This window comes from Diplotaxodon limnothrissa, linkage group LG3, assembly GCF_057381915.1.
Source record: "Diplotaxodon limnothrissa isolate DT_005_m linkage group LG3, D_limnothrissa_male_GT1.1, whole genome shotgun sequence".
NCBI classification, from domain to species: Eukaryota; Metazoa; Chordata; class Actinopteri; order Cichliformes; family Cichlidae; genus Diplotaxodon; species Diplotaxodon limnothrissa.
The window spans coordinates 26842809-26855498 of NC_140598.1; the positions used below are offsets into that span (position 1 = coordinate 26842809).

Consider the following 12690-nt stretch of genomic DNA (forward strand, 5'->3'; position numbering starts at 1 on the left):
TTTTTAAGAACATTTTGAAATCGTTAAAAAAGTAGGTCGTATATATGCTCAATTTGAAAGGGCATTTATTTTGGAAGGCATAATCAGAATGACTTGATATTGATATGGTATCACTGTGGGGCTGTATACTGTTGATCTAAGGTGGAATTACCCTGTGGAAACAGGAATTTTCCTTTTTAGAGCATTTTGAAATCACTGAAAGTTAGGTCAATTATGGACAATTTGAAAAGGCTTTTATTTTTGAGAGCAAAATCAGAATGACTTGATATTGATATGGTATCACTGTGGGGCTGTATACTGTTGATCTAAAGTGGAATTACCCTGTGGAAACAGGAATGTGCCATTTTAGAGCATTTTGAAATTGTTCCAGGAGCAACTCAGATATGGGCAGTTTGAAAATGCTTTTATTTTTTAAAGCAATATCAGAATGTCTTGATATTGATATGGTAACATCGTGAGGTTGTATACTGTTGATCTGGAGTGGAATTACCCTGTGGAAACAGGAAATTTCCATTTTAAAACATTTTGAAATCACTGAAAGTTAGGTCAATTATGGACAATTTAAAAAGGCTTTTATTTTGGAAGGCATAATCAGAATGACTTGATATTGATATGGTATCACTGTGGGGCTGTATACTGTTGATCTAAGGTGGAATTACCCTGTGGAAACAAGAATTTTTCATTTTAGAGCATTTTGAATCATTAGAAGATTAAGTCAATTATGGACAATTTCAAAGGGCCATTACTATGAAAGGCAAAATCAGACTGACTTGATATTGATATGGTATCACTGTAAAAAGACTGTGGTTGGAAAGTGTTGATATAAAGTTCAAATAGTATTTGGAAATACGACTTTTGCTTTTAAGAGCATTATTAAGTCATTGAAAGAGTAGTTCAAAAATGAAGATTCACAGGGCTTTTACTTTGAAATCCAAAATAAGATGGCCTTGATAGTGACAGGGCACAATTAGGGTACAAGGCTGTGTCATATAGATCTAACATTAGAGTTTGTAAAAAAAAAAGCCTAAATTATATGTTATTATGTTCTTAACATATCTGTTAATTCACTCGAAGTTGGCTTTTATTTTGAAATCCGGTTTCCACATCCATTCCCGTAATACTTTGAATACACAGGGAACGTAAAACAAACTGGAGGCTGGCTTGACTGCAAGTCTCGAATTGGAGGCTGGCTTGACACAAGTCCCATATTCCATCTTCACAAGCATATCCTGTGCGGAGATCGAATAAAAATTAGTTGACACTAATTAATGGCACAAATAATCCAGTAAACAATTGCAGCACAGTAAAAATAATACTGTAATACTGAACTAAATGTAAAACCTCAACCTTTTTCATTTTTACCTAAACCGTGTGCACAAAACTCTGGAGGGATCTAAATGCTAACGTAGAATCCAATCAGGACGCCTGCTACTGCTGTTTGCTCGTTTGTTTTTTTTATGGGCGATCGTTTTCAGGCTTCAAGTAGCACCATTATACCAACATTTCACATTCTAGACATTGTTTTAGGTGTATTTGACCAAAAGTTTGACTGAAAATTCACATGCAAGCTTTTTTTCAAGGCTGTGGTATTTGCCCGCAAACAATACCTTTCAGCTAGCTAAAACAGAATATTATGCTATCACCGAGCAACATGGCTAATGCCTTTCACACAGCTTTGTCTCAACTCCAAAGAGCCACAGAAGTAAAAGCTAATAATAATAATTGAAACAATCTTTGAAAAAATGACTTACCAAGCATGGCAAACAACTCAAATATGTAGAGCAAAATGTTCTGAAACGGCTTCACTTCAGCTTCGATTGGAGCTGTGCTGGGGGCGGAGTCTGTGAATTTACTCTGTTGGTGTCATAGCCCCTGTAGGAGTTCAGAGTTAAGAGGTCAAGAGTTAATGTTTCCATTGTAACACCTCCAGATTTGACCTAGAAACACTCATTTTTAACACTCGATTTTAACTACTATCATTTTACACCTCAGAGTTACATTAAAAGAATGTGACTCTACTTAGAGTAAAATTAACTCTACTTTTGCAAGAAGCCTATTAACACCAAAAAATTTAACACTTTTCAATTTGCTGTGTAGATTGTTGAGGCCATAAGCAACTGATGAAAAACAAGATGGCTTCTGTCAGAAAAACATGTGTTATGAGAAAAAGTCGGGTATTTTGTCAACACCATCAAATGTCCACACCATCAGGATTTTTGTCTGATGGTGTTGACCCTTTTTCTAATGGTGTTGACAAATGTCACAAAAGTCTGCTGTTCACCATTTATATTAAGTAATTTTTTTTACTAATATTTCAGACATATTACTTCTTGTGTGTTTTACTGATATTTCTGCTTCACAGATGTGTCAAATATTATCAAATTTGCCTTATCTTGAATCTCATTGTTTATGTATACAGTATTAATCCTGTAGGAAAATGCTTAGTCCTCTGCATTTAACCCATTCACTCAGTGATGCAGTGGGCAGCTACCAACCCAGGATAGCCTCTGTTCATTGGATTTGAACGCGCAACCTTCCGATCATGTGACATCAACTGAGCTATCTCTGCCCCGAGAGTTGGTCTTTAAGTGATGATGCTTCCTGCTTCCGGGCCCAAACTACTCTGTGTTTATTAAGCCTGTTGTGCTGTTAAAATGTTTTAATGCTTTTTATCTTGTTCTATTACATCTGAACAAGCCCCTAAAAACAGCCAGTGATCACTGTCAGCCTAACCATCGGGAACCCTCACGTTAACTTTTATCAAGTGGAAAAAAGTTAGCATTCATCCTCCAGCTTCACTGTGTTTATGTTATGCTAACACAGCTGTGTCGCCAGCGATCACGTGGCACATCACTACATACCAGCTAGCCCAACTTCAGTAACCTGACAATAGTCACTGCTGTTTAGTTTTCTGTCTCCATTTATGTTGGAAGTGGTAGCAGAGCTGGTGTATCATGTTCAGGTGGAAACAAGCAATCTAACTTTAACTCTGTTAAATTTCATATATTCTGTTTTCATGGATGCCTGGATGTTACACCTGGTAGAGCCACACACTGATCATTTTATTAAAGATGAAGGAATTTAGACAGTTTGTAACTCTCAGTGATGCCGCAGAGTTCCTTTGACTTTGGGATCTGCAGCGGAGTTTGGACCTGGAAATGGCTAATGACATCAAACTTAATGGCCGGATAGCATTTCTATTGCTTAATGCATAATTGTGTTGTGAATATTCATCCTTAATCTGTGAAAAAGTATAAGGTTCAGAAAAGTTATAGTAATTACAAAATGGTACATTTCAGGCTAGAATGGCAAAGGGGAAGCTGCCCTTAGAGGAACGAAAGAGAAGGAACAGGGAGGATCAAAAAAGAAAGAGAGAAAAAATTAACAGCCAGCCTGAGCTGAAGAAAGAGTTTCTCATAAAGGAAAGATGGAGAAATAAAGAACACCAGTGATCTGAAAGGAAGAGAAAAAAGGCAGAAGAGAAGGTTTTGGAAGAAAACACAGAGACAAAAGGAGAGAAAGTCCAGCAGGGTCGAAACACACAACCACAGAGAACTTTAGGAATCAAGGAGTAGTAGGCTGGTGAACTATTAAGATGTAGAACTTGACATGTGCAAAAACAGAATTGTTATGATGTGTCTTGTGATATTACGAAGGTTGTTAAGGTTTAATTGTCATTTTGAAAGAAATAATATCTTGTTTTCTACTAGTGTCACCACCGTCAGCACCTTGTCAACTCCATAATATGGAGTTTTGGTTTATTTTTCCTCTTTTGGAGAACCATATAGTTTCCTCCCTCATGATCTTCCAATAAAAATACGTAATTTTCTCAATAAATGTGTAATTTGCATGCTGCTTGATATGACTGTTTCTTATACAGATTAAATACAAGCTTCTGAAAATATGTATGACTGTAACTGGCTGCGCGCACACAGCATATATGATTTAACCCTTTAGAGCCGATCGGAGCGGGAACGCTCTGTTATGCGTAACTATTTTTAAATCCCAGTAGCACTGCAACCACGTAAGCTAGCGCAAAAATTTTTTTTGCATATGAAACCGGAGGAGTTGTACTTACATCTGATGCCATCAGCTTGTCCTAGGTCACGGTTTCCTTCCACATAAAGCTTTGCAAAAACTGCATAAAAAGCGCTTGCAGGAACAAAAACATAATATTCCAGAAACAGCTTTACCGATCTGATCAGCTGTTCAAAACACTTCCTACGTTGGAATAGACGTCAGCGCGAACTTTTGCATTTCCGCCATTACCTGCCCGAAACCGGAAGTGACGTCATTTTCGCGGAAATGTAGTCTTTTTTGCGATCAGGGCCTCAGGGCCTATACTGCTCTTTTTAAAAGTTATCTTTGACTTTATGACTTTCTGTGTCGTTTCTGGGATGCTTAGGACTCATATTGCACTGCTGGAAATAGTTTATTTTGATGCATATGCTGCTTTTTTGCAAATTTGCAGTATAATATTTATTTTCGTTTTTCCTGCAGTGTATAAAAATTGGTGTATTTCAAAAATAAAACTATGAAGACACTCAAAATAAATTTCCTGTGGTAGGAAACTATTTTGTGCAACTTTTTTGTATTTACAGTTTTGAGGGATAAGACTCTTAAATTTCTCTAACTACAAATATATGTTAAAAAATCAAAAACGATTTTCAATTTTTTTGTAGTTTATTGCACTTTTTTGCAATTTATGTAATTACTATGCACTTAATGAATACATATTATTAAAATCTGGGCTATAATGGTTGTATTGATGTATAGCAACTTGAAATGCTCCCAAAAATGGCTCCACAGCATGTAAAAATATAATATAAGCTCTGGCGGACTTGGTTCTATGGTAGGTCTTAAAGGGTTAATACATAAAATAATTTTATGTATTAAAGAACATATGAGAAAGCGCTTCACTTTAAATGTTGGCCTCAGATGTGATGATGATTTCTCTTAAATTCTAACGTTAATTGTTAATTGTTATGAGAAAAGGTTGGTGTTAGTGTACATTAATACTAACATGGTAACATTGCTGTTTGCGTCTTGATACATTCTCAATCATCCAGGAAAGTAAATCTCCAAAAGTTGTCATGAGAATTTGCATAATTAAGATTAAGGAACTGACAGGGTACATCTGTCACCATCTTACAATGCTGTGATTGCAGCCATTCCCCAACTCTCTGTGAATGCTGCTCATGATCAGTGGTCTTTGGTCAGTGGTTAATTGATTAACTAACGATCAAGGAACTGACCTCCCAGCCCATTGTTCCTTCAGTGGGCTGGTTTCAGTCATTATGGAAATGTAGTGTTTATAAGATTGGGGAAAGGAAAGAGTGTGAGGATAAGGAAACCCCACCATGTTCCCAAAGGACATCCCAGATTTACCCCTCCTGTAACAGAAAAAGCCTGTAACAAAAGCCAAAGGTCTACTGGGGTCAGCAGGGGAGCTGGCCCCAGGGAGGGGTCACTTGCCCCTCCCTTCCTTCCCTCCCCATCTCCAGCTGCCTCCCTCTTCCCGCTCCACCACAATCACCCACACATGCAGGGCCTTGGGGGTAAAGGTGTCTCACCAGGGTGCAGGGGAGACACCCCCCCGTCCCCCTCTGTCCCCTTCTGGCTTCTTGTGCCTCAATTTTATCTCACAACTTAGACATTCCCATTACTCACACTCTCATAACACATACATATAGGTTTCCCCCTCCAGGGGCAAGGGTACCTAGACCCGGTTTGTAGAGTACGCTTGGGGAGTGTGATCGTGTGTACAGCGTCTCTTTATGTCTGTCTCCACGTTGGTTGAGTGTGGAGTAAGTGCATATGAGAGCATGAGGGTGGGAATGGATGTTTGTATCTGTGTGTGCCTGTTTGTCTGTGTCTATATGTCAGGTTGGGTATCAGACGCCACCTCTCTGGGGACATCTCAGGCCCTCCAAGGTTTGGAGGCCTATCTCCACCCACCACCACTTCCCCTGCCAGTGGCGGACTCCCTCAGACATCGGTGCGTTGGTGGTTCTTTGTGTCCGGGGATGGGCGTCCAGGTACACACCGGCTCACTCCTTGGTGGCTGCTTGTTGGGACCTGGAGCCTGGGGCTCGCTCGGGCCACTTCAGGGGTGGGGTGCCCTCGGCCTCTCGGCCTGGGGCTCGGTCACTCAGGCACGGCTGGCTGCCGGCAGAGCTCACGGACACAACCCCCCCTGGCTTCTGCTCCGCGGCTGCTGAGTGAGCCCTCATCTGGGACTCTCCTCAGCTCTTTCTGGGACAGTGGCGCAGCTGCCCCTCTGTTGGTCTTCCTTGGTCTCTTATGTTCTGGGGGCCTCTGGATGTCTGGAGTCTTGATCTCCTCCATACGTGCTTCATGCCCTGGAGGACGGGGCTGTGGCCCCCCCACACCCTCTAGCAGATCATTACATGAAGGAACCTTTTAAAAAAAACAAGCGCGTCCATGCTCACAGGTGTACACACGGGTGATCACACCCACAAACTACACCCTTTTTGGCTCCTACCTCAAAGCACACTGTGTTCTGTTGATCTTATGTGCTGCACAATAATGTTTAATATTTAGTATTTACTGTCATATTCCCATATATCATTGTGATGTTGTTTATTCTATTACTCTTGTTTTCTTCTGCTTGCTTTCTTTTTTCTTTCTCAGCAGGTGATCCAGGTGATTGATATGTGTATTTTTTTGTCTGCTTATTTAGTTGTTTTTTTGTTTTTTAGCCCTTTATCCCCGTCCCTCTTCTCCACTGTTTCCCCCCCTCTTCCTTTCTCCCTTTTCTTTTCCTCATTCAAGTCTGTCCCGTATTCAGTAAGTGAAAATAAAATAAACAATAAAAGGTGAATCAAATGGACCATTACGGCAAGTCTGGGATGGTCCATTTGGTAAAGTAAATCCGTTGGACATCTTTCCTCACCTTTAGACAATAATTCTGATGCCAAAAGAACCAAACAGGACAGGCAAAAAAAAAAGGAAAAATAAAGCCAAAGGCTTGAATGCCTTCTTGCTGAGTGATGGAAAGATTTGGAATGCCACTCATCTAGCACGCTGTCGCCCAGTGACTGAAAAGAACGCTGACACTGCTAGGCTGCACCACACTCTTACTGGCTCACCTACTGCCACGCGTCAAGTACAAGTCTCGCTGGCACAAAGACTATATTGTACCATAAAAGGTTGCTTGGAAAAAGAACATTAGAGAAACGTTATTACTTGTTCTAGCTTGGGTTTAAAAAGAACAGATTTTCTGCCACCAATGCACTAAGAAAAAATTGTCATGGAAAAACTGGAATAATAATTTTTCATGTTACGTAGGAGTGCAATATAGTTTCAGGCTTATTAAGCTTTGCTAGTTGTAGTAATCTGATGTTATAACTATTGCAGCATTTAAGTTCACAAGTGTATGTGTGACTTGCTAAACAGTGAATTACTTTATTTCTGTACTACGCTATTTGGTGAACTCTGTTCATAAAGAGAGAGGAGACGTTGTGTCCTGTAATGATCGTACCATATTGCACCACTAGAGGGTGGTGTCGTGAAATAAGAGTAAAGTGGAGTTGGTAAAGTTTTAGAGTTAGAGTATAGTTAGATGGATAACTTGTTGTGTCTCCCTGTTACCTCTACGGTGTAAAGTCTGTGCTGAATTCATTAAAGAGCACGGTTCCTTTATGCGGACTGGTTTATTACCGGCCGCTACTACAGAAGTGATTATTTTGGCCATAACTTGAACATAACTGAATGGAACTGTTATTTCTATTCTCGGATATTCAAAGATGTTCTTCTCGTAAAGTAAAGCAGCTTTTAATTCTACCCTGCTTGATTCCCAGGCTCGTCCTCGTAGCTTATAAATGTAACACTGATCTCAGATCTGTGCTCGTCATCAGCGTATATTTAAAGCCCAGGTAACCGAAACGGATCCATTGTGGTCAGTGTGTTTTTTGCTCTATTTCAAAACTTACAATTAATTTAGTTGTGACAAGGGGACAATATATTTTTTGTTATCCGCATAAAGTTCCGGTGTCCCGTCCCGCAGACCTACATCTGAAATGTCCGCTGCAACGTCTGTATCGCTCATCAGGAATGTGCTGTCAGTCTGCCTCCTCGTTTCAATCCGTGCAGGTGAGATTTGTCTTTAATTTCAAACCAAAAAGCCTTTCTTCTCTGTTGTAGGTGTGCAGAGGGGAACGGCTGAGGCAGTTTTTTGGCCACTCAACTCGGTTATGTTTGTTACGCTGGAAACGTGTTTGTGTGTAGTTTCTTCTTTTGACACTGAGACACAAGGAGTTAATTAGCCGAATAAATGTGCCGCTAAAATTTACGATTAATTTTTTTGTCCGATTTTTTGTCTTGATTTTATTAAGTCTTGCAGTTTAGCAAGTGCGTCACAAATTGTTGCGCTTCCGCGTTGTGACGTTTTAACTTCCCTTTGAACCTCCTATTTAACAATACCAGCAGACTAGGGGATTTAAAGATTTAAACTAGCTAATATCGAGTGATTTAAATTACATTAGCTAACTTTTTTGATGCTATTTACAGAACAAATAAAAATAAATACTTAATTTTTAATAAGATACTTTGTAAGTAACGGCAACGTTTATCACAACCGTTTGAACTTTTAGTATATTTCTGTTAAAGTGTTTTAAATCTGCATCACTGTGTCATGAAATTCATTCTGCATCTTCTTTCTGCTGCAGTCGTATTAGCCTATTAATGACAAGCTGAAGCAGCAACGCCTCTGTGCGGGCTCACTGTAACATCACTGGTGATAACAACATCTTAGAGTTGTTATCACCAGAATGCACAGAGAACAACTATCAGTTAGTTGCCGTATGTCTGGATTTATTTCACTTAAATCAACACTGACTGCTAAACACTGAAAGGGAAAACAAAATTGGGCTTAAAGTTTAATTAATGACAGAAACTCAAGAACCAATCAGTGATGAGAAAGTCAAGAGAGCAAACAGGGTAAGTATGGCGAGATGAGGGAGAGTGGGGAAAAGGGTAAACAGAATATCAATCTTTACACATGGTTGCCAGCCACGGAGCTCATGTGCATCATTGTTTTAGTTTGTTAAAAATTTCTATTCCTCTTTTCAAATTTGGCTTAGGTTGTTTTTTTTATAGTACTATATAAATATAAGTACAGCTCCAGACCCAAGTAACAGCAAGTCAAAATGAAAACAAAACAAAACATTACCTTTCTGTGTTCAGCAGTAGTCTTTATTCAATTTAAAAACTGTTATGGAGTTTATGTGACATTAAACATTTGGGTGGACAGAGTCTGAGAGAGGACAGAGAGGGAGAGAGCAAAAAGAAACAGATAAGAGTGGATATGTAGTCAAATTCTCCAAAATTATAAAGCTGTAGCTTTACAACATGCATATAATAATTATTATAAGATTATATTTTCAGCATATTCTAGTTGAGTGAGGAGTATGGAGAGAGAGAGGTTGTACAAGAACAGGAAGAATGAGGGAGCAGGTGGTGAAGTTAGCTGGAAAAACAAGTCATTTTTCACAAAGTAGTTTTTCACGTCTTTCATGAATGCTTTGTGTGCTTTCCAGTAACACACTGAAGAAAATGTAAGTGAACATCCTAAACAGAGCATGCTGACATGAATAGCAGCATTTAACAGGATTCATATCTCTCTAAACATGGACAGGATGGCTGCCACTACATCGATGTCACTACAAATCTGTTTTCCACTCGTGAAATTGGGGTTCATGATGCTCTGTGCTCAGTCTCTATAATAAAGGGAGGGTTTGAATGAATTCAAAAACTTAATAGAAGGTAATTCTATTGCAAGTTTGCTTTGCGTACAGGTCTGTGTAGTAGAAGGATGATTTTAATAGTGCTAATAATGCTACTTCAAGAGATTGATTTGGTGGCCTGCCTCTATGTGAATGAGACTGAATGTTGTACATGTTTCTCATCGTATCTCCTTTGCTACAAATAGTTCTTTAACTTCTTTAAAGACTGGACATGTGTGTGCATGACATAATGACTGGGGACCGAGCCCCCCTAAATGTTTGAAACTAGAATCACCCCTGGTAAAAATGGTTGCTGTGACTGAGTATTAGAGCCACATGAAAAAAAAATGTTTTGAAAAAAAGTTGAAACGTGAAGATTAAAGTTGTTGTTTCATGTCAAACTGCCACAGTAGCTATACCCTCTACAAAATGCCTTGTGTATAAGACTTTGTAAAAACATATATCCTCTTTATTCTACCAAACTGCATCAGTTGTTACTAAAACTGATTCTGAAGTAGGAGTTCATTAACTTATCCACACAAGGCAGGTTATGGGAGACTATGTTCATGTTTTGGACTTTATTTCCCCCCAAAATATATTTTTTCTCAATGTGGTGCGAATACTCCTTTGTAATAGTACTTTGCTTTATTGTAGAGCTCTTATTAATTAGTAATTGTTATTAGTAGTGAGACCCACCTTGTTTGTAGAGTGTGTGCTTGAATGTGTGTTGATCCCAGTGCCTTCAAAGGCACGATGTGATTATTTTCAGTGACATATTTTTACTTGAAGTTTTCCCGGCCTTAATTACAGCTGGAATATTAGTGGAAGACATGTATGAATGTGGAAGTTACAATGGCATGCTACCCTCTGAAATATTTGTAGTTTGTAAGGTATTTAATATCTATATTGCCTTGTTCTTCTGGTTACTTGCAGATAATAGCTGCTCTGCGGAGCTACTATGTGTTTGCTTCCAACATGAAGCTGCGGTTTAAAGTGTTATTACTGAAGTCAGAAATCACACACAAAAAATCCCCTTTTCTCAGCTCAGAAATGTTTAGTGTTTTATTTTAAGCTCCCAGTGAGCTTTCACTCCATTTTCCATCTAATAATTATTTGCTCATTAAGTAAACTGGATCCTTCTCATAAATATTTTTTACATTTTACACAAATGAAATTGCTATAGGGAGGATTTGGATGAAATTTTGAAAATATAAAACTTTCTATCTCTCTGATCCTCACATTGATTGGCTCTGTGTTGTTTCCTCTTTCAGACCAGAAAATCATCATAGCTGAGACTGGACAGGCTGTCACTCTACCATGTCGAGCTCCAAACAACAACATCATAGTTGTAGAGTGGAGCAGAGCTGACCTGAAGTCAGATTATGTCTTTTTGTACCGCGATGAGCAGTCTGATCCAGAAGAGCAGCATCCATCTTTTAAGAACCGGGTGGATCTGCAGGACAGACAGATGAAGGATGGAGACGTGTCTGTGATTCTGAAGGATGTGACGATTAATGATGCTGGAACATACGAGTGTCGTATAATCATGAGAGAAACATACTCATGGAAACCCAGCAGCATCATCTACCTGAGTGTTGTTGATCCTCCAGGTGAGTGAGTAGAGTTGAGTGTGTGTGTGATCAGAGGTGAAGCTGCTTCCTGGTTGTTGATGTTTGTTTGTAAAGATGTTGTTGATGAGACTTTGTAGAAAGCAGCTGGTCTGAGTGATGTGATCAGAGTGCAGTAGATAATGTCTGACAGCAGTTTGAAGAGGAAATGGATTCTGTTCTGTTCTTCACTCATCACCTACCTGACAGCTGACACCTCACACCTGTTTCTCACCTGCAGCTCAGACAGGAGGAGACACAGAGGACGGAGGGAAGGAGGGAGGAGGCAAGGAGAATGACTTTCGCCAATTTATATTTTGCTTGGTAGTTTTTCTTGTATATGTTGGGATTGTTGTTTATGTGATCTTCATGATACATAAACAAAAACAGAAACAGGATCCCCATTAATCTCGTGCTGAACGGCAGCATGCAGAAATACCAGGATGTGTTTTTCAAGCAGTACTCTCCTGCAGCTCTCCGTGTTCATGCTGAGCCTTCCGGGAAAGACAGATGACAGAAATGGACAGGCTCGAGAATTCTGGGCAGTCACCGTCATGATGTTGTTCATGTAAAACCGACAACATGACCAAAAGGCAGACACCAACAGGCAAAAAGGAGGAAAATGCACAAAATAAATCAGCCATGAGAAGGCCAGTAACAAGGTATGATACAGAGAGAAGCTAAACAAAGGTTATTAGGAGGGGTTGAGCTATTAAAAACAGAAAGAATGATCGCTTTAATTTTTCATTTGTAGTTTTAGGAGCTCCTGATGCTCAAAATTTACAACATTTTCACAGAACTGTAATAATATACTTACTGTAGTTGTACTAAACTGTGGATGTTAAAAATAAAAAAATCATTCATATTTGATATAGTTTTTATGTATTTTTTATGGCACAGTATTTCATTATCATACTTCATGTTCTAGTGCAGGGAGTTCTAGTAACTTTGTTCTCCACTGATACGGGTCAGAGGGAGCTGATTTGACTTCCTTGTGTCCAAGATATAACAGTGATATCCACTTAGGATCACACTGTTATATTTCAGAAACATTTTTTAAAATGAAAAAAAAATCATAAATATTATACTGTCATGTATTTACAGCCAAGAAAACTGGCACATCTAAGAAATGCAACAACCTCAACTCCTTGTTGCTGCTTCCAATCTGCAAAGCACTCTCACTCTGTTCTGTAAAAGACTTCCACAATTTGACTTTCAAACCCAAAGGCAACATCTATCCCCCCGTATGATTCTCAGCCTCTAAGTAGTTAAGTGTCTTTGTGAAGATACTTTGTGCTTGGACAGGAAAAGCTGGAAACATTACTGTGAATGTCCAT

The 12690-nt window shown here is 39.1% G+C and overlaps 1 protein-coding gene across 1 annotated transcript; it reads left to right on the top strand.

Moving 5' to 3' along the window:
- The first annotated feature begins 8042 nt into the window (after positions 1-8042).
- On the top strand, positions 8043-11967 carry LOC146635140 (butyrophilin subfamily 2 member A1-like). Its single transcript, XM_085346414.1, has 3 exons — positions 8043-8115; positions 11018-11356; positions 11595-11967. The coding sequence occupies exons 1-3, from the start codon at positions 8043-8045 to the stop codon at positions 11759-11761; spliced, it is 579 nt and encodes a 192-aa protein (XP_085202540.1). The 3' UTR covers positions 11762-11967.
- Positions 11968-12690: the final 723 nt, after the last annotated feature.